This window comes from Prosopis cineraria, unplaced genomic scaffold (genome assembly GCF_029017545.1).
Source record: "Prosopis cineraria cultivar Desert tree isolate PC_DT_omini unplaced genomic scaffold, ASM2901754v1 PC2, whole genome shotgun sequence".
In the NCBI taxonomy this organism is placed as follows: Eukaryota; Viridiplantae; Streptophyta; class Magnoliopsida; order Fabales; family Fabaceae; genus Prosopis; species Prosopis cineraria.
In genome coordinates, this window is record NW_026555333.1 from 39,196,643 (window position 1) to 39,222,480 (window position 25,838).

Consider the following 25,838-nt stretch of genomic DNA (forward strand, 5'->3'; position numbering starts at 1 on the left):
ATTAAAATAAAAATATAAAAAATTTTAATATTAAATTTAAACTATTTAGAATATATTTAAATGATTAACTTATAAAATTTATAAATTTTGTAATATTAAATTAGGTAATTTAAATTATACTTGAAGTATAGAGTCTATCTATATAGTTAAATTATAAAATTATAAAATTTTTTAATATTAAATTGGACTATTGAATTAAATATGTATTAATCAAATTGGTAATGAATAGATGGATTAAAATTTTAAATTTTTATATTTTTAATTAATAAATATAGTATTAAAAATTAATTTAAATGGATAGTAGGGATCAAATAAGACTAAAATGGAGGGCCAGAATTGCTTGGAGTAATTCAGGATTGAAGTGATCAAATGATGAAAATACCCTGATTTGAAAAATGAAAATGAGTGTGTACATTCAAATGTTTTGTGAATGTTGCAGCTTTAGTTTGTCTCTTCTATGAATGATTAGATTTTTTATGTAATTTTGATATGTTACTGGGAATAATAAATTACCAAGCGTGTCAGAGATGTTGAGTTTCTATTGATAACAAAGGATTTTCGGGCTCCCTTTCTATAGTTTATCTAGATATAAAAGATATGTAAAACTTGATAAAACAAGTGTTTGATAATTATTAAAAGGATATAAAACGTAAATGGTTACAAGTTTGAAATGACAACAAAACACTAAATGATAAACTTAAGAATTATGGGTGCAAAGTGCAAGCCTTTTTAGTGATATTTGTCCCCTCTTCTGCAATTTGATGTTTTATTTATAGTGATAGAGTGATAGTAGTTTCTTTTTTAAAATTTGGAATGTTCTTACAAATAATCAAGAATTCTGTGAAATTCGTGGCATAGTTTTTTATCATTGTGTTCCATTTTGAGTAACTACCCTGTATCTCCGAGATATTTGGACATATTGATTTTGTTCCTATAAAATTCGGGATTGTTTGAGATTGTGCCTTTATGTACTAACGATTTATGGAATGGGTTTGTAATTAGCGGGATTTCAACGTGCTTATTTAGTTGAGGCTTTTCATTGAGATTGGGGCTAACTATTGTGTTTATATTGTTGATTGGACCTGACTCTTTAATTACTTAGTTTATATAACTTTATGGTCTACTCAAATTTTTTTGACAAATAATGTTTTATATTTAACCCTAACCGTTATCTAATTTTTTGATTACAAAGTTAGTTGATTATATGATTATATAAAGTTGCATGGGATTTTATCATTTTATAATGAAAAATAGGGATTTGTTCAAAGAAGACTTTGAGTGAAGCTGCAAAGGATCATCAAACAAAAGTTACAGGATATACTTGTGGAATCTCACTCGTTTTCCCACAACCAAAAAGGATCAAGCATAGTGCTTGTCGAAAAGACTATGATTAAAATAGTTGGATTAACAATAAAGATGGAAGATACACTTCCCTCACCAACTTAACTATCCAAATTTGCAGTATACACATGAGAAGATCACTCCGTCATTGCAATTTTAAACAAACTTCATTTCGAGTTTCTGTTTTGATTCTCACATATTTGCTCTTCACCTTTTTTCAAAATAACATATATTGAATCAGGTTCTACCATGAAGCATTCAGTCTATGTTCTCTCTCTTGAGTCTTGACATACTATTTTCTTTATATAACTTGTTTATATAGTTTAAAAGCCAATGTTTTCAAAACCTCGATCGAATGTCGAACTAGAAAGAACAACGAATCACTATTCTTATGGTTCAATCTGTTAAATCGGCAGTAGAACCAGTAACATAAAAATTAAATAAAAATAATATTTATATACACAAATATTTGAATAAAATATTAATTGGTCGATGCTGCTTGGGATCTCAATGTCAAAGGTTAGACGCTTGGACCACTGGAACTAGAGGAAGAGGCATGCCGGCATGAGCTTGCAATCTCAAAGCAAAACACTAGAGCTAGAGACATGCTGTCATATTACAACTCACAAGTTTTCGATCTTGATGCCAAAGGTTGGATTGCTAGAGTTGGAGGCAGAGGCTGGAGGAAAGATTAGAGCCTGGAGGAAAGATTAAAAATTAAAGAAGAGAACTAGATATTAGAGAAGAAAAATTGAGAATCCAAGCATCTGAGCCTAAGTTTTCTTTTTTTAAGGCTTTGAACTAGGTTGACCAGCTTCAATTTTTGGGTTAACTCCATTTTTCTTAAAACCGCCTAGGTCAACCTAATCTAAATGCTAAGTTGTCCAAATGATTGAATCAAGCCATTGTGTTGAGCGATCGATAGGGGAATCGCTTGGACCATCCAATTAGACCCGAGTTTCAAAATTTTGTTAAAAGCTCAATGCCCCACATCACCATTATGCCATATAAAATTAAAATACCAACATCTCTCTCACTGTCACCTTGGACATAGTTTAATCTTAGTGATTAAATAATGAAACCCAAAAGAAACAAAGCAATAATTTGAGTACCTGTTTATAGTTTACCCTTGCTTCATGAGCCTAAAAAGGTGCCAACCTGTAATGACAATGTCTTACAGCACCTTCATAGCGCATCTCCACACCTTGTTTTGTCTCATCAATCTCACCTTCGTCGTGCCAGTTCCAGACAACAATGATGCAGATTCAACCATGGCGCAACGTCGCTAATGTTGTCTCCCTTCTTGTTTGTTGGTTGTCGATGGCGTGTAGAAAAGTAAAGGCAAAGCTTCTCCGATGATGAGGAAGTAATTGCAAGATCTCAAGGAACATTAATAACCCACACTCACGTCACCAAAGGTCAAATAAAATCCCTTGTCGGAATGTTTGAGTCCTACACCATTAAAGTAATCATTGTTTTCTCCAATCTAATAATAGGGGGTAAATTGTTACTCTCCCCACATCAAAATATAAAACAGCTTCTAAAAATTTTATTTGGTTTAAAATATAAAATATTGAGTGACTTTTGTATTTGTTTTTTCAACTATATATCTATTTTATTTATTATTTTTTTTAAAAAATCATGCATTGAAATTTTAATTATTATTATTAAGTCTCTTTTATATTGTATTTAATGAGGGTATAAATAAAAAGATATAAATATTTTAAAAAAATTAAAATTTTAACTAATATTATTCATAAATCATGAATTAGTTAACTATAACTTATATTATAATATGAAAAAAGTACAATTTTAAATATCTAGAGATAAAAAATACACAAAAAATAAGTTTAGAATCTCATATGTTCTAACCTATAGTTTATAATCCAAATTGCCCTTACCCTTTTTATGTATGTAAACAAATTATATAATATATGCTAAAGGCAAAGAAAATACACACACACACACAAAGGTTTTCTTTTGTGTTGTTAGTTTATCCCTCATTTTTTTTTTGCACAGCTAAAATTTGTATGTCTTGGAGAAAAAAACGTGCAAGCGTGTAAACACAGGTCAACCATTTCTTACTAGACACGTTGCAATTTACCAAAAAAAAAAATCACTCTCAAGTCCTCTACAAGCAATTTAAATTTAGAAAAACCAAATGAAATCATAAAATTATTCTGTAATCATATGTCATTCACTTATGTTGTCAATTATAATTGTTAATTATCACTGCTTAATTATCAGTTGAGTAAGTGCCCGTTTGAATTAAAATTGGATATAATATATTATGAAAATAATTAATTAAGTAATAAATTTTAATCATAATTAATTATGTTATAACACAATGTGTTTGGATATTGTTTTTCTAAAATTAATTTTAACAAAATTAAAGATGTTTGAATAATTTAATCAAAATTAATTTTTAGCTATATAAATTACCATATAATTTAACTTTTAAAAACTAAATATTAATTTTTTGAAGATACAAAGTTTAAATTTTATTAAAAAAAAGAATTTAATTTTATTTTTATTAAATTATATGCTTTCTTTATAATTTTTTTTAAGTTTGTCTTTGTAATTTTTCCCAACATTTTTAACAAATTTTTGACAGAAAACAGATGGAGGGAGCTTTCAGGAAAACGTGCCTCATAATCGATTTTTAATCATTTTTTTACTGTTTGAATAATTTTAATTGAAATCGATTATTTAACCCAAATAATCGATTACTTGGGCTATCCAAATAGGCTGTAACTCCACTAACAAGTAACAATTATCCAACAGTACGTAACAATTTGGGGCTTTAAAATAATTCTATAATTTCTTAGGATTTTTATATATTTAGATTATTTACATAAAAACTGGGAGTGATTTTCCCTTGCAATTATCAGCTTGACAGGGCAATTTTATTTGGATTTGGCTGCAGTTCAGAAGCTGGAAGGCCATTCATACACCTGCTACGTTCTCTTGGACAACCACAAGTAGTTTACCTGAAGAAAATGGTCCTATGATTTCTGATCACTTGCAGCAAAACACTCAAAGTGACCTTTTAATTTCTTTCCCATTTTTCCCCCTCTAATCAAAGTGTATATAAACAGGTATAACTGCAGAAACATTCTTGCAGAGCTATACTTCCTCTTTGCTAAGCTATGCTATGATCATGTATTTGATTTCTTCAAAAGGTTTAAATAAAAGACAACTAGGATATCATTCCAATATATGACTTACATGACAAAGAATGTAACTACAATGAATACACATGGACATGGGTTAGATTGACAATCATTAATAATGCAATTAATGTATGAACTCTCTAAGCTATCCTCCTCAAATGCAATTTCCTTCAGCCTCTCTAACATATTTGTCTTAGCCATTATTCTTCTTTCCCTCTAGAACGTAGCATGCTGCACCACAAGATTCTGATCCCTCAATAATTTCTCTCCTCATGATGACATTCGAACCGGTTAGTTTTCTCTGTTTCTTTTCTTTTTCATTTTTCAATTTGAATGAAACTTATGAAGGAGCATCATTCTCCTGCAGGAAGAAAAAGGACCTACAAGAAATTGGTGTCTGGTGTCCTACTATATATCCTTTCAATACAAACCATCAAATCTGCAGTGAAGCCAGATCCGATATGAGAATCCTGTACAAACATGCTATATATGATCATTGAGTGGATAGCTTTTTCGACTTTGATAGAACATCTATTAAACCACATACTAACATACACACAAACATTGAGCGCTTATTTGATGGTATTAGAGTCTAGTTTTACAGCCTCCATTATAACCAATTGTTCTGGCTAAAGTTTTTTTTTTTTTTTTTAAATTTTGATAATTACATGTAACTAGACCTTAAAAATACAATGTCACCTAATATATTTACTGGTGTATGAAAAGGTTAAGTCACATTATCGAAAATGAGATCAAGGAGAATGTTGGAAGTCAATCAAGTTAAAAAACATTGAGCCTTGTATATTTATTCTACCAGTTGTGTTTTGCAGGTGATTTAGAAGCAAAAGTAGCTCATTTCCTAAACTCCTTTGTGATGGTGGGATTTGTACAGGTTAAACCATCAAAGTGATGGCTTCCCCAATGGGTTCTTGATTTCATTGTAAGAATAGAGCCCCCATATATGCAGCAAGGGAGAAGACAGAGTGGAGTGGGAGACGGTTAAATGGTGGCTACCACTCTGTCAAATCAGCATGAGTTGCTAGCTGAAGAAGCTCAAGCTAGAGGAGACACTACATGAAAAAGAAAATGGGCCTGGGTTGTTACAGAGGAGATTTCGTTCTTTGGGTGGCTCTTTAACCATCACAGAATTCATACGCAGGAGCTGAGATACCAGGTAGGATTAGTAAGAGTAGAAATTGCCCATTTGGGAGCAAACTGGATGAATGAAATAGCTCCTTTGTATACTGAAGAGATTGCTGCAGAGTTTCTGATTTCTGGAAGCCTCTAGCAAATCCAAAATTACAGAATATATTCCTCAAACTTCAAAGAGAGGAATGGCTAGACAACTATAAATCGGATGCTGCACAAGATAACAAATACAAAGGATGTTGGAACATTATCTTCAGGTATGGATACCAGGAAATTTGGGTTCAGATATGTGAGTTGTCGTTTGATGAAGATGTGAGGGAAGATATCAGTAAGCCGGACAGGAGTCTTTCTGTGACCATGTCGAACAAAAAGCTTTTAAGAATGATAAGAGAGGAGGATACAGAATCAAATAGATACCACAAGAAGAAAAGGCTGGACGTGGGCACTTCTGTAAGTTGAGCAGAATCAGCTGCATGCGGAGGAGTTATCAGGAATGATGTAGGAAGTTAGGTTGCATGTTTCCGTTCAAAGCTAAAAAATCATCCTCCAGCAATTGCAGAGATACTTGGTATAGTTAGGGACATTAAGTTCTGCAATGATCAGGCTGGTATAAGTTGAAAATCTATTGGGTTAGCGCAAAGGCCATCAATATAACCTGCAGAAATGACACCATGAATAATTCCTACAGATAAATTATCAGAGGGTAAAGAGAGACTAATCTCAGACAGCAGGATCATCATCAAGTTCACCTACAGGGAGGCAAACAGATGTGCTGACAATTTGGCAAGACTAGAAAACAAGATGGGAGATGATTTTAATACCCTTGAGCCACCCTCACCTTGTATTTAAGAGGTGGAAGAGGATAGGAATGGCGGTATATTCTAAGACACCAGGAATGATGTTTAAATTTCTTGAGCATCATGCTTTCTGATATTCAGAAAAGAAAAAGAAATAGAAAGGAGGCTGCCGCCGGGGGGAGGCAAGGCAATATCACTTCAAATTTGAATGTTCACAATTTTTCAGTTCTCAAAATTTAGTTGGAATCATTCACGGTTCCTACTTCCCGAGGCAATACTCTTTATTACACTAAAAAGCTCCTCACATATTAAAGTATTCGACATTTCACCTTACAATAGAGAAGGGGGGAAAACATTTCATAACTCAAGAAAACAAAAGAATTCATCCATGTTCCTATTTCCTGGATCAACATTGAATTGTTATCCTAGTTGTGTATCAATTCTTCACAAGCAATGTTTAGCGCTTTTAGACTTCCCATTTTTATTAAAGAATCCTATCAAAACAATTCAGTGGTATTATTAATAATGAGAAGAACCTAATCACCCAAAATTATAGTTCAAAAGTAGTTAATATTCAGTTTTTTATAATTGTTTTAATACTTTGATTTAACTAGTTAAACCAATCAACCACGACAAGCTAGCCTTTCTAACTCATCAACAGATCCAGAATGTGAAAATTGTTCGCAAGAAAATTATTCCAAGAAAAGATTACAAACAGTCGAACTCTAATAAATATTCTTTTTTGTTAAAAAACCCAGCATATAGAATAAGGCATTAATTACGGTTAAATGCTTGTCATTGTAAAATTCAGGTGTAATACCTTTTCATTATGTTCTATCCTTTCACTCCAAGTCAACCAATCAGTTGAATTAAGAGGTTGCAAGAGTGTACCTGACTCAATGGCTGAAGTTAAACGGAATTAGGTAGTTCCTCTGCACACTCAGTTGCAGTTTTGATTTCAGCATGAGTCAGGGCATTACTATTCTTGTAGGGACAGATTGGTGCAGTCCTATCACGACATACATGACACCTAAATCCAATAAGTTGTCTAACATTCTCTACAGTGAGTCCAAAAGCATCTCCATGAAACCACTCTGCATATTAACACGTAAGTTAAATCACATTACAATACATATTTAATAAAGAAAAATCACCATAAAACAGCAGCTAATATTTTATACAACATGGTTCAAATAGTATCCCGACTATTAAATATGATATCGTTGCAGTTATAATATCTCCTCTCCAGCCTAGCCACTTACTACTAAGTAAAGAACAGAAAGAAAGTACAAAGTTACCTCCGCAGATTTCACAAGCAATATAACTCAAAGTGCATCCATCTCCACAACAAAGATGGCATTTAGGTTGATCAAAGGCGTTAGAAAAACCTTTTGAGGGGGCAAGATGCTTCTTCTCCTTAAACAGAAGTACTCGTTCATCATTTGGCTTTGTGGACAACCTAAGACCATTAAGCCAGTAACTGTTACAGACATGAGTTCTTTTCTTTCGCTCAAAAGTTACCGCCGTCTTGGAACGAGAAGTAGTTTCCTTGACCTTCCTAGATGTCACCTTCTTGGATTTGCTTCTTTTTCCTTTTTTACGTCCTACATTCCTTTTATTTTGCACATACAAGCATTTGGTCTTCCTGGCTGAACGACGAAGAGGTACGCTTGGTGGCAACTTTTTATTGGTTTGAGATTTTCCTTGCCGCCTCTTACTCAATGGCTTTTTACTGCCCTTTTGCTTAACTGGTCTACCCACTGAGGGGGCCTTTCGACCTTTTTGTGATTGAATATTCCCTAGCTTTGGGTCAAGTTTTCTTCTTTTAGAATTAGAATTTACACACATCCCATCTAGGCATCTGTGACATGAATATGTGAATTCAGCAGTGCCACCAGATTTTCTGGCGTGCCTCTTATGGAAGAATCCTGTCCATTATACCATAATAATCAGATATTGGAGTACAAGTTCTTGAAACACATAACACCAAGAAAGGGGGAAGCAGTAGCATAAGAAGCATAGAACAATTCAAATATTGGGTCAAATGAAAATTCATACATATTTCTTGTCTCACCCTAAGAAAAGGTAGGAATAGGTAACATAATCAGTTTTTTGTTTTTTTTGTTTTTGTTTTGTTTTTTAACATACATCCATCTGGATAATGTGAAGTGCATCTCAAGTGAAGCAAGAATAATATGCAATAAAACAAAAAATTTAAATTTAATGCTTCAATTATGTAATGCAAATTACATGACATTCAAAATTATAGAAGTCAAAAATGGATTACGACCAAATACAGACATAATTAAGAAAAACTCAAACTCACACATAAAAAACAAAGCATTTGGTATCAGAGAGATTCCATATATCCTCATATTCAGTTTAACTGACTTTTCACCTTTAACAACGATGAGCCTTATCCCGCTAATGTTATATCCAACAACTTTTTTTTCATCTATCTAATTATATATTGCCCAAACTGGCTAATCCAATAAGTAAAAATTTCCTTCTCTGCCACTTGAAAAACATTTTCCCAAATTCACCCATCATTGGTTAACGGACAAAAACGAAATCTCTATTCCTTAATGCCTTCCTCATTTACCAAGTTGATTCCCCACTAAACCCATGTATAACACAAGGTGAAAACATCATAATGTTGCTACCAGGGTTCAACTAGAGTTTCCGTAAGTAGTTTATGCAGTAATTTTCTCAATAAATTTGTGAAATAGAGTTAATTAGAAATTAATTAAGAATTAATTACTCAAGATTCAACGGAAATAATTAGATGAGATTGTGGGAGTTAATGAGTGCTTTTATTTTGCTTATTATTTCCCTAAACAATCAACTCATGTAACCCATGTCCCTAATAGTGGAATAGAATATTTAAGTTTCTGATCCAAATACCAACATGGTATTAGAGAAGGTCAACTCTAACCTTGAAATCGAATGTGACAATGTTCGACCAAAAGGGGAGTCTCGGTCGAGCAGCCCAATACTTTCTTCCAGGGGTTCTAGCGCCAAGATTCCTCTAACGCACACCCATGGCAGAACTCCCCACGGGTTGAGTTCTGCCGAAGGGTCCTCTCTTCTTCCATCCAACAAGTTCAACAGACACAACTATCATGAGTGGGCTCAAACCATAAGGCTTGCTATTGGTTATGGCATAAAAGAATGGGACATCCCAATGTTTAGCATTTGAGTCATTTGTTTCCTCATTTCTCATCAAATAAAATGTTTTATTTGAATTGGCTAAATACTACTGTTCCTCTTTCCCATGCATTGAATACAAAGCCTCCAACCCCTTTTCTATTATTCATAATGAAGCGTGGGGTCCTTTATGTGTTCCAAACTGGACTCAAGCCAAATATGGTTTAATACCTTCATAGATGATCATACTCGTGTGTGTTGGGTTTATTTAATAAAAGAGAAATCTAAAGTGACATCTATATTCATGGAATTCTACACCATAGTTCTAAACAAATTTCACACCTCTATCAAAATTCTTCAAACTAATAATGGTGTAGAATACCTAAACAAGACTATGAGTGAGTTTTTGAAAACGAAGGGCCTAGTTCATAAAAGCTCTTGTGCAAATACCCCTCAACAAAAGGGATTGCTGAATGTAAAAATAAACACTTACCAAAAGTTGCCTGTGCTCTTATGTTTACAACTCATATGCTGAAATACTTTTAAGGAGATGCCATTCTTATTGCTACTTACCTCATAAATCAAATGTCGACCAAAATTTTATCCTATGCCACACCACTTGATTGCCTTTGTGAAGTTCATTCTCTACAACATCTTGAAACTAATCTCCCATTGAAAATACTTGGGTACTCATCTTTTGTCTGCCTTAACTCCACTTTTAAACTTGAACCCAGGGCTGTCAAGTGTTTGTTCATTAGTTATTCTTCATCTTAGAAAGATTATAAACGTTTTGACCCATCTTCCCAACGTCTTTTTGTTAGTCATGACGTTACATTCTCTGAACATGAACATTTTTATCCTGCTCCTTCAATTCAAGGGAGACTTCAGAGTGAATTTCAGTCACTTTTCAAGTATTCTCCAATTCCTTGGATTGATCTCACTCCCCCTTGTTGATGTCACACCACTTGAGCTAGTGTCTGTCCCTGAATCTTTTATCCCAAGAGCAAAAGAAAATGTAGGTGTAAAGGATAACAAGGACAAAAGTGCCATAGGAAAAGAGATCATAATCTACAAATTGAAAAAGAAGCAAGGTACTAAACCCTCCACACCTAAGGCGGTCCTTGATTCAAAACCAGTAAGAGGTTTTGCAGAAGGAGATGAGAATATGACAGAAATTAAGGATGTAAATGATGATGCCAGGGAGGAACAAAAACTGATCTAAACTTGCCTATTGCATGTAAGCATCCAATTCAAAAATATGTCATACGAAGTATTATCTCCCAGGTACCAAGCCTTCATTGCCAATGTAGATACAGTTAGTATTCCAAATAATATTCAAGACTCAAGAGGCCCTAAAATCACCAGGATGGAGAGAAGCCATCTTAGAAAAGATGAAAGCATTGGAGGAAAATGGGACCTGAGAAGCTGTAAATAAACCAAAGAACAAGAAACTTGTGAGTTGCAAGTGAGCGTTCATCCCAAAATACAAAGCCGATGGGAGTCTTGAAATATTGAAGGCTCGGTTAGTAGCAAGAGGGTTCACACAAACATATGACATTCGCTACCAGAAACCGTTGCACCAGTTGCCAAGTTAAACACCATCAAGGTGTTATTATCTATAGTAGCCAACCTTGATTGGCCTTTACACTAGTTGGATATCAAGAATGCCTTCTTAAACGAAGACTTGAAAGAGGAACTGTATATGACTCTACCTCCCAATTTTGATCACGGGAGAGGTGATCAAGTATACAAGATGAAGAAGTTATTGTATGGATTAAAGTAGTCACTAAGAGCATGGTTTGATAGATTCTCACAAATCTTGAAGTCTCAAGGCTATAACCAAGGACTATCGGATCACACCATGTTTGTCAAAATAGGGGGAGATAAGAGATGTGTTCTCATTGTGTATATTGTTGATATAATTATTTTTGGTGATCACAGTAAGGAAATCATAAGAATTAGAGAGTTGATGAGTCAAGAGTTCAAGGTTAGGGACCTAGAAAAGTTGAAGTACTTCTTAGGAATGGAAGTTGCAAGATCAAAGCAAGGCACTTATGTGTCTCAATGAAAATACATACTTGATCTCTTAAAGAAAACAGGCATGTTGGGGTGTAAACCTGCTGAGACACTAAAGAAGAGACATAAGGCAACGACAAAAGAAGAAAGTTTTGATGAAGAAATCGAGCTAGTTGAAAAAGAAGAGGATAAGGAGAAAGAAAAATTAGTTGATAAAGAGAAATATTAAATGCTTATAGGGAAACTTATCTATCTCTCAACCACGCGAATTGACCTAGCGTTTGCAATAAATGTAGCTAGTCAATACATGTGCGAACCAAAGGAAAAACACATGTAGGCAGCATACAAAATTCTATGATACCTGAAGTGTACCAATAGGAAGGGCTTGTTGTTTCAGAGACATGAACGGAGAACTATAAAAGTGTACATTGATGCAAATTTGGGTAGACATCAGCCGAACAAAAGCTCTACTTCTATTTATTGTTCATTTGTGTGGGAAAATCTAGTTATGTAAAAAAAGTTAAAAGCAAAGAGTTGTCACCAAAAGTAGTGTTGAGTCTGAGTTAAGGGTGCTAGCACAAGGCATACAACAACAACAACAAGCCTTTATCCCACTAGGTGGGGTTGGCTACAGAAATTATAAGATGCCATTTCGCTCTATCATTTACCAAGCTTTTAGAAATATTATTAAGAGATCGCGTTCAACAACTTCCAAGAGTGTTCTCTTAAACCTTCTTCTACCTTTCTTAACAGGACTCAAAGTTATATGGTCCATTCTTCTTACTGGTACCTCCCGCTGTCTTCTTTGTACATGTCCAAACCATCTCAAACAATTTCCTACCATTTTTTCCTCCATAAGCGCTACCCTCACTTTTTTGCGTACATGCTCATTTTGAATTTTATCTTTACGTTTATGTCCGCACATCTATCGTAACATTCTCATCTCTACCATTCCAACTTTATGCTCTTGCTGTCCCGTTAGAGCCCAACATTCACTATTATATAACATAGCCGATCTGATAACAGTATGATAAAACTTTCCTTTAAATTTATTAGGCACCTTACAGTCGCAAATAACTCATTTAGCTTTTCTCCAATTAAACCATCCAGCTTGAATCCTATGTAAATATCCCCACTGATTTCGCCATCATTTTAAATAATGACTCCCAAATATCTAAACTTTTTCACTTGAAGTATAATTTGATCTCCCAATTTCACTTCCATTACTGTCGACTAATCTCTTACCAAATTTATAATATAAATATTCCATCTTACTCTTATTTAGACGGAAACCTTTCGACTCCAATGTCCTCCTCCACAACTCAAGTTTACAATTAATCTCTTCTCTTGTCTCTGCTATAAGAACTATATCATTCGTGAAGAGCATACATTTGAGAATTTTCCCTTGAATATGTTCCATCAAAACATTTAGGACCAAGTTAAACAAATAAAAACTTAAAGATGATCCCTATTATAGTCCAATCTTTATACGAAAATCCTTTGTTTGACCACTAGACGTTCTTATACTAATTTTTACCCCTCATACATATCTTGTATAACTTTAATATAAGCAATCCGTACTCCCTTCCTTTTTAAGGCTTTCCAAAGTACTTCTCTTGGTATACGGTCATAAGCTTTTTCCCAATCAACAAAAATGATGTGTAAATCTTTATCTTTACAACAATAATTTTTCATTAATCCCCTTAGTAGATAAATTGCCTCTTTAGTCAATCTACTTGGCATAATATCAAATTGATTCTCAGAAATACTTGTCTCCAATCTCAACCCATGCTCAATTACTTTCTCCCACAATTTCATTGTATGGCTCATGAGTTTAATCCCTCTATAGTTAATACAATTTTGAATATCCCTTTTATTTTTATAAATAGAAATTAATGTACTTCTCCTCCAGTCGTCAAGCATTTTTTTGCACTGTAAAATCACATTAAATAATTTAATTAATCATCGCACCCTTTCTTCACCTAAACATTTCCACACTTCAAGAGGTATACAATTAAGTCCGTTGGCTCTACCATTTGCCACTTTCTTAAGAACTTCCTTTACCTCCTTATCATGTATTATTCGATAGAATGACAAAATTTTGTTCTCCTTCGCAAGCAAAAGGCATAATGGAAGAAATATGGTTAAAAAGGGTACTTGATGAAATTTATGTCAAGTTAAACTTGTCACTGAAATTGTATTGTGAAAACAAGGCAGCCATAAGTATGGCCTTAAATTCGGTACAGCATGAGAGATCGAAGCATGTAGAAATCGACAAGCACTTTATTAGGGAGATGGGATCATCTGTTTGACCTTCCTACCAACAAATCTCCAAGCAACCGATGCGTTAACCAAGGGGTTACATAAGCCCACTTTTGAGAATTGCAAAAGCAAGTTGGACATGATTAGTATCTATGATCCAACTTGAGGGAGAGTGCGAAATAGAGTTAATTAAAAATTAATTAAGAATTATTTACTCCAGATTTATAGGGATATAATTAGATGAGATTGTGGGAGATAATGAGTGATTTTATTTCGTTTATTATTTCCCTGTACAGTCAACTCATGTAACCCGTGTATATATATCCCTAACAGTGGAAATGAACATTTAAGTTTCTGATCCAAATACCTAAAAAGTTAAACTCCAAAGTAAATAAATCAATCTAGGGCTTCCCTTGTGTACGCAATTTCCCTTTTCCTGATTTAAAGAAGCCAAGGAGAAAGAAGCTAGTTTTGTGCCTTGCCAGAAAGCGTATATCAAGCGCCTGAACAAAGTGTCAATTTAGGCCTTTACCAAACCAAGGTTCAGGAGCTGCCCACACAAGATTTTTGAGACTCCCTGCCAGATATGCCAAAATAACTAGAAACCACAATCTAGCAGATCTAAAAATATTTTTTTCTTTTTACATAATCTATACCTACCTCACTGTTTTGATCATCTCAAAATAGCTTTTGTTTTATGTATACTTCCATTAGGCTTCATGTGACTTCTTATAATCCTTGTTCTGAATTTTTCCCCACTTTTTATACATTATGTAATGGTAAACACTGTGCGCACACGTGACTAGGAATGTACTTTTCATTGTTCTTACCATCAAATCAAAACTAAAAACCCTGTTGATCACTTTTTAGAAAGAATCAATAACATCAATACGTGCAATCAAGTAGTTGATGGCTTCTTATACTTGAATATGATATCATACATTCATTTTATGATAGAGTATTGGTACACCAAAACATCTTGAATTACTGTAAATTTTTCTGCATATAAAATCCATGATAGAAAGATTTTTTTATCAATGATGCAAAATTGATTTTAAACAGACACCAACGGCAATGGATTCCCCCAATTCACTTCATCATCATCTTCACCATCCTTTCATGGGTACTCTGAACCCTTTTATATGGTCCTGGGCTTACTCAACAACTCTAACTACCACTAACGCCCCCTATAACCAATATCAACTAACTCTTACATTTATATCCACGAGCTGATTTCTTCCCCAAAGCATCCAATTGAAGATTATCTCAAAATGCTTTATATTTAAGTTTAAAACTTTAACCACAAAAGAAATGACCACATCAACTATCATAAAAAGGAGTATGCTGAGATTTCAACATCAATCATGACCAAACCCACACATGACATGAACAAATTTCATCTAAAAAAAATGGTAAATGTAAGTACTATCATAAACAAAAATAACTTATATGTATTGCATCAAAATATATATATATACATACATACATGTAAACATATTGATGGCTACATCTTATTGTCTACATTGAAAGGCGAATTTTTTTTTTTTTTCAAAGCAAAGGCTAACAAATTTTGATTCAAGACACAATTCCAAATAATTGAAATGGTATAAAGAAAGGAGTCAAATTCCATCTACAAGCAGCAAGTAAACATCAAGAGAAAACAAAAGCGCCAGATTTAAGTGAAAATGCTCACCATTACAGTACTGGCAGCTCACAGCTTCCCTGGCAATTGAAGAAAGGGAAAAAGTTACTACTAGATAAAATTAAGTGCTCAAGAAGGTAAGAACCTCCAAGTGCAACCAATGATTAAAAAACCAGGCCAGATTGGCCAATTCAACCAGTTGAACTAGGAACCAGTAATTAGTACAGCCTGGAATATGATGTAAATGGGACTAGAACAGAACCAGTCAAAGACCAACTGAGCAAGCCAAAACTGGACTGGTTTTTGAACAACCAGACTAAAAGAAGACTAAGTGCCAAAGATCTGATTTTTTTCCAAATTGAAGATCAGCCGCAATGTGGGCCCCCGCCTTTTTATATAGAAGCCACACCATCCATTGCCTTAAAATTGATGATGTGGGACTTGTATACTATCTTGACTTCACACAAAACAGAGTTCTCTTCCTCTTTCTTTTTTCCTTTGATCGCTGTTGATTTTTTTTAACTTATGTCTTAAAGGTTTTTTTATGAAATCATAGGTTTTTATCTTTATACTTCATGTTACTTACCTGTATTTTTTAAAAACTTGATCTTTTTAGCTTAGCTTTAACATGTCTTCCAAGAGTGCCAATTGCTTTGCCATTTCCTTTATATAACAAGTGTGTCCTTGAACATTTGATGAACTTGGGGTGATTGTAAAGACTTATAGCTTCTTCACTAGATTGAAGTTTCAATCATACTTGTTTCATTTTTAAAGATTTATATCTTTCTCAATTTCTAAGTGGAAATCATCATTCGTGAATGATATTATATTAACCACACATGTTCATCAATAATTGGTCACTACTGCATTGTATTTAATAGAGATAATATAACTTTAGTTCCTTAAACTTTTTCTCAATCATTGATTTAGTCTCTAAACTTTAACTTAGTACAACTAAGTCCCTGTGACTCATTGAGTTAAGGATTTAGAGACTAAGTTACACTAAGTCTAGAAATTATAAGAATTGAGTTGCTCTGAATCAAAGTTCAGAGACTAGATCAACAATTGAGAAAAAGTTCAAGGACCGAAAGTTATATTTTCCTTATTTAATATTTTCTTAAAAACAAAAGAATTATAAAATGAAAATATATTAATTTAATAGCAACTAGTTTGACCATGACTCGACCAGTGAACCATAAACCAATGTCTCATATAATTCAATGCTGATGAGGTTTTTAATCCTTGCAGTTAACCATTAAACATGACGAGCAGCATGTACATTTTTTTTTTTGGGTATCCTTTAAAATAATTTAACAAAACCAAAAAAAAAAAGAAAGAAAAAAAGAAAACCTTGTTTCAAGTCCTATGTGATGTGGGATTCCTTAATTTGCAGAATGAAAATTTAAACAATTCACATAAACATTACAAATTACATTCAACCACACTTGAGCATCAAAGACAAAGTTCAAAAATAACTGTTACTTTTTAGACTGATAATAATATTCTGTACCAGAAAGGCAGAAACAAATAAGTCATAAAACAATCATAGAATTGTTCGTCCATACAAAAAAACTAAACAAAACGACAACAATTGAAAATTCCAGAAGCTAAATAAGGTAACAATGTCACGTACACAATTCAACCCCAGAAAAGATAGAAATGCTCGTATTTCTGAATATGTAACTTAATAGAGCAGGCTATTCATGTCTTTTGCTCAGGGTTTCTTATTAAAACATGCAGAGAGACTGTTTAAATTGTCTTCCTAGATGCACTTTCCTCATTTGTTTCAGATTTTTTTTTTTTTGGTTGCTTTCTTTCTTAGAATAGGGAATATGATGGCTAGGTTAAGCCAAGTGCCTAGATGAATGGTGGGATGATTTGCATTACATGCATTAACCCTCATACTTCACCTAATTTACAACTATAAAGAGAGACATTGGATGCCTAACTAAGCAAGTCAATAACTCGCATTAAGAATATAACGTTTTCTCCGTTTCTTTTCAATTGCAGTCTTGTCCAAGCATTTCTTTTCATCCCTTCTCTAACATGCATATTCTGGTTTTTAGAATAAACAAGTGCTGCAAATGACGACTAGAAAATGGGAGAAAACACATATAGGATATGGAACTGAAGTCAAGAGCATTTCTAGGTGAAGGCGACTGCCAGAGATACCTGGTTGGAACATCTTTGTTGCAGTGGCCACACTGATGATAGTTAGGCCTTTCCATCCTAGAAAACAAATATGAAAAACCCCGTTTTTGGGTAGCTCTCTCATTAAATCCACCAATCTCCAGAACTTTTCCTGGTTTCATTTCATTGGACTTCCGAGTGATTCTTTTGTCCTCAAAATTCTTTATAAGATGCAGGGGAACATAAGGTTCTTCCAGCCAATACTTTTTCCTGTCACTTGATTCTTCCAACAAAGAACCATGTTTCTTAACAATATCTGGCACAGCCCTTCTCTTCCCAAAATCAAGAAGATATTTTGCAGATTCCCTTTCAGTGCTTTTCCTGCGTACAATTACTTTTTTGAACAACCTGATTGATTTTCTAAATTCCTTGTCCATCACACACAGAGGATGAGTATTCTCAATGTCATGCCACTTAATGTTTGAATCAAGCTCTCTAACCTGAAACCACACCATAGCCCAATGAACCTTAGAATATAAGAGACAGCTAATTCATGACAATCACTGCAATTTTATCAGCTACCATTAATGATAGTTTAGCAAGAGTATAAAGCCCCAAAACTTATCAAACCATTGCCTGAGTTTGGGTGTTTGCATGAGTAGGTACATTTTCACCACCGTCATGTTATTCCAAAAAAAAACAAAAGTCATCAATTGTAGTGCAGCCCATTGGGACCAGGTATGTGGTGCAGTTTAATTATTATTTGTTGGAAGCATTTTCTTTATCCTGCCAATTTTGAGAAACATTTTTGTGAAAGATCTCAGTAAAAACAAGGTAAAAATGTTTCTTACAAAATTAATGCTTTCCCTAATTTGTTCTTTTCAACTGGGAGCATTGCCAAATTTATTACGGTAAGACCTTACCCCAATGATCAGCATAAAAATTATCAACTAGCATCTATCTGGTGGTACTTAACACACAAAAAATATGTACGGATCTTTCCGTCCAATACATTGAAGTACTTTACTGTATTGACCTTCTGAAAAATATTTAGGGGAGCAATTAAGGAATGCAGTTCAATATTGATTGATTAGCCTGAATTAAGGAATATCTTGGTTGATGTCCTTTAGACTATATTAAGTGACAATACTAAAGTAAATGCTATTGATCAGCTCCAATTTGAAACTGCACAGCAATCACAGAAAAAAAAGTGTAACTAAAGTACCATAATTGATATAAATATTATCCCAAATAATCTGACCACAATACCTGTGTTAAAGACCAGAAATGGGCAGATCCAAATTAGAGATAAGCAACATTAATATAGATGCCAAGATCAGTCAACAGGTCAAGTGATCATACCTGAATAGCAAGTTGCTCCACACTAATTGATGTCTCCACAGCGGCTCTCCAAGCAACACATTTACTTCTCTTTGAAAAATCAGAATTCTCAGGATATAGAATACCCAGTATCTTTGTACACCCAGCTGCAAAATTTCAAACTTTCAGTCAAATTCAAAATAATCATTAAGATTAATTAACTCCTTACACTAGCACTACAACCAACATACATGTGAAAATAATTTGCAAACCTTGTCTAGCAGCCTTGGTAAGCAAAGAGTGCGGCAAAATCTTCCAATTAAACAAATGACGGGAAAGCCGACCACCTCTCCACCAATATGTTCCCAAACCACTTGTATTAGAAGATGCACTGGACTCAATATCGGAGAACTTAGCCCTTTTCCTTCCAATAATATGCCTTGAAGATGTGCGTGAACTGGCTGCAATATGACAAGCTGAACCAATGGTAACAACAGAATCCACATGTTTCCACCAGTCTGCCGAAAGAGCAAGAGGCCGCAAATTGGACTCTAGCTGCAGAAAATATTAAGGATGCTTAAGTATGAACCAGAGGTCAATGTAAATCCAAAACCTAGATGATCTGAGCCCAGCCCAGGTTTGAAAGAACTCTTTTGTGTTGATGAGGCTTGAGGTCCAATTAATCTGAAAACCACTATTTCATCCTTAATAACAACAGAACCATTACATAACCCATATAAGCCAACATGTAGCCAGTCAAACAGAAATACAGGCGCACACACTCAACCAAAAGAAGAGCTGCCCCAGCCAGTAATCAAACAACACACTTGCCATGGTAATGGTTACCTTAAAAGCATGTATTCATTACATAAAATGTATCATGAAATCAATGGATTCTCAACGAAAACCCCCTTCTCCTAAACATTAAAAGTTAACCAAGATTTTTATAATCAAAAGTCAGAACATTAAATTGGCTAATCCTTTTTTTTTTTTTTTACCAAAAATGAAATGGGCTAATCTTAAACACAAAACAATGGAACAATTATGAGCCCGGACTTATCAATAGCAGGATAAAAGCATAATTAATTATGTAGACGAAGAACAGAATTGCCAATCAACAAGTTGTGTGATACACATTTTATATGGAATATAACTTCAATACTTAGTTATGGTTAATAAATTTGCTTCAATTTATGTTTCTAAGAAGTGACTTGTACATTAATGAGTACTAGGAAGCTAATTTGCTAATTCAGAAAGGAACCATATAAGTTTCCAAAACTTACTTTCATGGGATGGTAAGACATAACAAATTATTAATTGAATCTTATGATTTGATCCTCAGTATCCCTTGGCCAAACCCTAGGTATGATCTCAATTTTGACCGTTTATTAATCAACAAATAGTGCTAAAAGAAAATTAAAATTGCACAGTTTTTCACTCATGTGCAGGGTTAAAACTTTAAACTATATTGACATAGAACATTAGTTTTTTCCACTTAATTAGCACTAACAAGAATTTGTAAGACAATTTTACATGGATCATCCTAATACTACATATGAGATGACTTGACCAATGATACCAAAAAGAACATCATAAATCGTAATGGAAACATATGCTAGTCACACAGCTGATTATTGAAATATATATTTTGCAATAAATAACTGCGAGACACAGAAGACATATCCTTACAGTCAGTAATGAGAATTTAACAGATGCAACATCAGATGCCTTAAGAAGATTGTTACGCCAATTATTAGAATGATGGATGCTCAACCAAGGCCCCAATAGAAGCCCACGTAATCGATCCTCAAGGGAGAGAACATAAAATATGACATCTCTAAGATGAGCATTCTGGTTCTTTGGTTCAAACCCAACTAAATCACTTTTAGACACTTCCCAAACAGGCATCACCACAGAGTTAAACAAGCAATCTCTGTCATCATTTTCAACTTTGCACGTAAAGCACCACCCACATTTTTCCTTTTGAGCAGCTGCATTTACATTTTGAGAACCTGGCCAGCAGAAGTTTGTAGATTTCTTAATAATAGCCTTCGCTTGTTCTGAAATAAAGTCTTCTTCAGATATTTCAATATGCTTGTTGATCTTTTCAGATGATTTACGTATCAACTCCTCCGCCACTAATGAGGCTGTTCGAGCAAAGCTGTAATAGTTTACATAGTCAATTCCACAAGGCATATCCAAAGTAGATCTATTCCCAGTGGACATAGTTGATGTTAAGTTTGTCTTATGGCTCACATCTAAGCGGGAAGACCTCAAAGAGTGACTGACTCTGTGCACTTTCTCTGGTATTCCTGGCTGATTCAAGACCTCGTCAGATCTATTGGAATCATTGAGTCCATGCATTAGAGGATCACCAATGATTGACCTCATTTGTGTGGTATCCGATGACATTTCTGAAGCAACACAGGGACTTTCTGTCATTATCACTGAATCTAACTGTCTCTCAGCTTTGAGAAACTCTTGGCCAACAGGTTGTACGGTAGAAGCTTTTTCACACTTTCTTTGATCAGCAACCTTATTCTTGTCCAAGAATGCTTCTGAGGATGAAAAAGGAGCTGAAGATGGATATAGAGCAGAATATTCTGCCTTCACATGCATGTTCCTGCTAGCATTTTGATTTGAGAGTTCCAGGTGACAAGTTGCTCCATTTAAGTTAAAAGGAATATCCCAGTGCTTGCAGATGGCCATTAATATGCTACCATAGAAAGCATCAGCCGCTTTTAGCACTTCAATTACAACATGCAGATCATTTATGTGATAGTAATTGAACGAGGATCTCATGTCAGATGAATCTGACCTGAAATGTTTTCAAAAACAGATATGAGCAGAAAGCAAGATGATCAGAAGCAATACAAATTGACAAAGGTTTATAAATCTGTATTATTCAAAAATTCAATGTGGTCGGCATTTTCCCCAGCGATAAGTTCAAATATTATGTTGAAAGCTCAAAGTCTTTAAGAGAATATCCTTTTGTCATATCAAGGCGCAGGGCAACCACAGTCAGTGAGTCAGATCAGGGAGGAGCTTACAATATCAATTAAAAGTCACTAGCTCACTGCAAATGACCCCAAAACAACGATAAGACTAGAATCATGTTTAGAAGTTTATGAGGTAACAGAATTGTAAGTCATGCCACTCAACTGTTTAAGAGTTTGATGTGGCAAGATAGGGAATCATTAAGGGGATGGAATGGCTTATAAATTATTTTAAATATTATCCTTATAATTAGACTGTGATTCTAGCAAATTTTAACCAAGGAGGATATAATTGTAATTGACTGAAACACAAATTGGGGTATGGCAAGAAGTGTTCTTATAGACTGTCCATTATTGTTCCGCTCTATCCTTAAAATAAAACACCTAAACAATTGCTCAACCCACTTTGGCCATTTCAATCCATTCTATTCCATCCTGTGCCATCCATCCAAACAAATCCTAGGTTTTCCTAAATTTACTCTACCTCTGATTTAAGCAAGTCCATATTATGCATCCCTCTTAGATATGCTCCCAAATTTAAGAATTATTATTTATATGGTAATACAGTGTATTCACTTATAGTGAAAGAATTGACATTTATAATAGCAAGTAAATAGTGACTACATCTAGGACAAAGGCATATACACACTTACACTAACAGGTAACCACAGCTCTCAAAAAAAAGGCGACCATGTGGATCAATTCCTAAAAGGGTTGCTCCTCGAAGTGATTTTTGAGGTTTCATCCAAGGCTTACGTCTGCTAATTGCACACTCAGGGCAATACCAGTCACCTTCAGGTAAATGTTCACTTGCAACCCCTACACACTTGGAGTGGAATGCAGCAGGGCAACCATCACAACATATTAAACTTCCATCCATCTTGCAAAGGCAGCATTCGTCACTGTTCCAGTCAGTTGTGACATCAACAATCTCCTCGGACAGAGAAAAGCCACCAGACAAGTCCCTCAGATCTCTTCTTCTCTTGCAAATGTCAAGATACATACTTTGATCAAAACTCATATCAGCCTCAATCACCAAACATCTTCTGTTAAGCTCCAACCTTATAGCTTCCACTTCCATCATATCATCACAAAGGCACTGAAGAATTTCAATCTTCAAAGTTACAGGCTGCTTGTAGTAGTCACTTCCAAACATCAAATACTTGAGATTAAAACCAGTTTCAAGTCCAGAACCATGAATCAGAAAATACGCAGCCATATAAATGGGCCATGTGACCACGTCCAACAAATCCCAGTTCAAATTTCTGCAGGAAAAAATATGAAGAACATGTATATAATCCACAAAAATCAAGACCAAATAGATTTGTAAGACCAATGGATGCAAAAATAAAATATATACCTCAGGCAATCGGATGCAGATTGGCAACCTTCATTTGAAAGGTATTCCAAGTGCTTTCTAAGAGTTTGTAAAATAGCAACATGAATGTTGTCAAATAATATATTAGGATTTACACTCTTCAGTGCAGTTACAAAATCCTCCAACTCAAAAGGACTTAAAAATAGTATGGTACTGAAAGACCTCAAACAAGCATAAATGGAAAAAAGATCAAGACCAGGAATGCTATCTAAGTTCAAATTTTGAGAAGATGGGGGTAGTTGCAGCTTTGGTGATAGTTCACTACACTGTTCACACTGCTCAGAGCCAGAAAGAATCGTTTTTTCTTCTGTTATGGCACTGGGTCCTGGAGACATCAAAGGATCATCCATTACATTCAATGTTATAGGGCTTGAATCTCGTTTTCGAGCTGATGCACGGCGAGAGCTCCTCCTTAAAACTGTCTCTGGAGTGGCTTTCAGATTATCCGATAGTTTTCTTCTCTTCCTGCGGCCACTTCCTTGTTTGTATTGGCTTCCTGGCTCATTTTGACATTCATGAGTTATGGCAATACCAGTTTCAGAAGGACTATGATCCCGATAAACATCCACAGAACCACAACCCTTGACAGAAATAGCATTTGAAACCACAACAGAGTTAAGAGCCACAGTATCTCCATTGCAAAATCCTTCTTCCTTTTCCTCAATCAAACTCACAGAAGTGTCTTTACCTGCACACTCTTGGAAACTATCAATTCCCTCCAATTTGATTGAATTTGTGATATCATCCAAACTCCTTTTAACACTGTCATCTTGTACAAAATTTTGACTAATATCTGTCTCTGACTTTTGGCTTTCCCCCATTTTACCAAACAAACCACCTCCATCTGAGAATCCGTCTCCAGCGGTGTCACCCAGAGTCTCCTTAACTTCATCACATACCTCCACATTCAAATCAAAATTACATTCCCGCTTAGATATTTCAGCTGCTGGACAACCTAAATCAGTCGTCTTGGGGCTGGAATCAATTTCATGATTTACATCCACATTTAAATCAATGCAACCCCTTTTGTTCAAACCATCCTCAGTATTAACATGCGAACTACACCCATTATTCAGATCCAAGGCCTCGTTCAGGTTAAGTCTAGCATTCAAATCAAACCCATCTTTTGCACAATCCGTTATGCTGGAATTACCATTAGTGGATATACTATCTTTGGATTTCTCTTCATAACCGCTTTCCATCCGTTGATTTTCTTTGATCCCGTTAGAGCTGGCACTCCAATTCAAATTGCCCATGACTTCAGTTCCCAAAGTCAAATTCCCTCCGGCCCCATTATCTAATTCACCATTTACTTTTAAATTCCTTCTAGCAGAAACATCTTCATCCGAAACCCCCCTAAATTCGGAATTATTTAGCATGGAAACACCCAAATTCTCACCAATATTACCTGGGCTTCCACAGGTGTCATGCTTCCTTTCGACACGACGCCTCTTCTTGGGCTTCCTTCCCCGGCGCTTCACCCTTACTAACTCCGTTTCACCTTGAACAAGAGAAGCTACGTCAGACGATTCAAGCTCCTCAGAGTTACCATCTTCGTAAACGATCTCCACGAACCCAGACGATGAATCGAAAGATTTCACTGTTCCCAAGATAATCCCAACCCCCTTGATCTCCTTCTTAACAGTTTTGCCGACGAACTCCATTTGAAGAAGAGGAAGAACCACAATTCCCAGCACAACTTGTGATCCCTATATGTGGTCAAAAAAGAATTCGAAAATTTGGGTTTTAGGCGCCCAAAAAAGGAGGAGGGAGGGCTTGGTTGGAGAACAGGAAGCCTGTGATGAAACAATAATAATAATAATAATGAGACGCCTGAGAAATGTTCGTAACGGGCACTCAGTGAAAGCCTGAAACGAGGAGAAAGTGCGCGGAAGTTAGAGAAACGTCACTCTCCCTTTCCGAGAAACCAAATGGGTCAAACGAAGTGAAATCCCCAAAGGAAGGAAATCAAAGTAGGTGTGAAAATCTAACTTAAAAAAAAAAAAAAAGTTTTGAGAGAACTATCAGTTAATAGCTCAGTACACCTGATAGTAATTAATTTAATTCTCTCCAAAATCTTTGAGTGAGTTCTTTTGCAATTTGATGATTGCTAGGACAAGAAGTTCAAAGGAAGAGACACTTGTTTTGCTTTTTCTTGTCTGTTGAAGGCTGAATTTTGACGCTTCCTTGCTGGTAAAGATCACAATAATCAAAGATGACTAACGGGTTTACTATGACGTGCTGGGCTTTAAACGAAAAAGAAATCAAAAAAAATTTTACATCAAGAAATCAAAATCTTTTATTGAAATTATGAGATTTTTCTTTTTTGGTTTTGTCTGAAACTACTGTTTAAATACAAACCTACACTACGGTATAAATACAAGTCAACAACATTCATGGCATTTAATTTTGTGTTTTATTAATTAATAATTAATATACTAAATTATTTCATCCAAAAATATCTTATATCATTTAAAGATAATATTA

At 34.7% G+C, this 25,838-nt stretch overlaps 1 protein-coding gene across 7 annotated transcripts; it reads right to left on the reverse strand.

Moving 5' to 3' along the window:
• Positions 1–1,860: 1,860 nt before the first annotated feature.
• Positions 1,861–25,285, reverse strand: LOC129303942 (DDT domain-containing protein PTM). Of its 7 annotated transcripts, XR_008591556.1 has the most exons (11): positions 23,334–25,285; positions 22,627–23,238; positions 20,667–21,795; positions 19,250–19,532; positions 19,020–19,144; positions 17,700–18,157; positions 15,579–15,607; positions 7,759–8,388; positions 7,352–7,554; positions 2,454–2,793; positions 1,861–2,039 (listed from the first exon to the last, which is right to left on the reverse strand). XR_008591556.1 is itself a non-coding variant. In XM_054943537.1 (10 exons), exons 1-9 carry the CDS (start codon positions 25,013–25,015, stop codon positions 7,370–7,372), a joined length of 5,133 nt encoding a protein of 1,710 aa, XP_054799512.1. In that variant the 5' UTR covers positions 25,016–25,285; the 3' UTR covers positions 4,028–4,331; positions 7,352–7,369. The 7 variants fall into 7 exon arrangements, 5 of the variants coding, with proteins under 5 accessions (XP_054799512.1, XP_054799510.1, XP_054799509.1 ...); XM_054943537.1 differs by lacking the exons at positions 1,861–2,039; positions 2,454–2,793 and adding an exon at positions 4,028–4,331; XR_008591555.1 differs by lacking the exons at positions 1,861–2,039; positions 2,454–2,793 and adding an exon at positions 4,433–4,953 and having other exon boundaries at positions 7,281–7,554.
• Positions 25,286–25,838: the final 553 nt, after the last annotated feature.

Excerpts from the sequence above, each read along its gene's own strand:
- LOC129303942 (XM_054943537.1), bottom strand. The coding sequence starts at position 25,015 with ATGGAGTTCGTCGGCAAAACTGTTAAGAAGGAGATCAAGGGGGTTGGG. Across the intron at positions 19,533-20,666 it reads TTAAATTCTCATTACTGACT|CTAGAGTCCAATTTGCGGCC; the intron begins GTAAGGATATGT and ends TATTTTCTGCAG. Across the intron at positions 15,608-17,699 it reads AACAAAGATGTTCCAACCAG|GGAAGCTGTGAGCTGCCAGT; the intron begins GTATCTCTGGCA and ends TTCAATTGCCAG.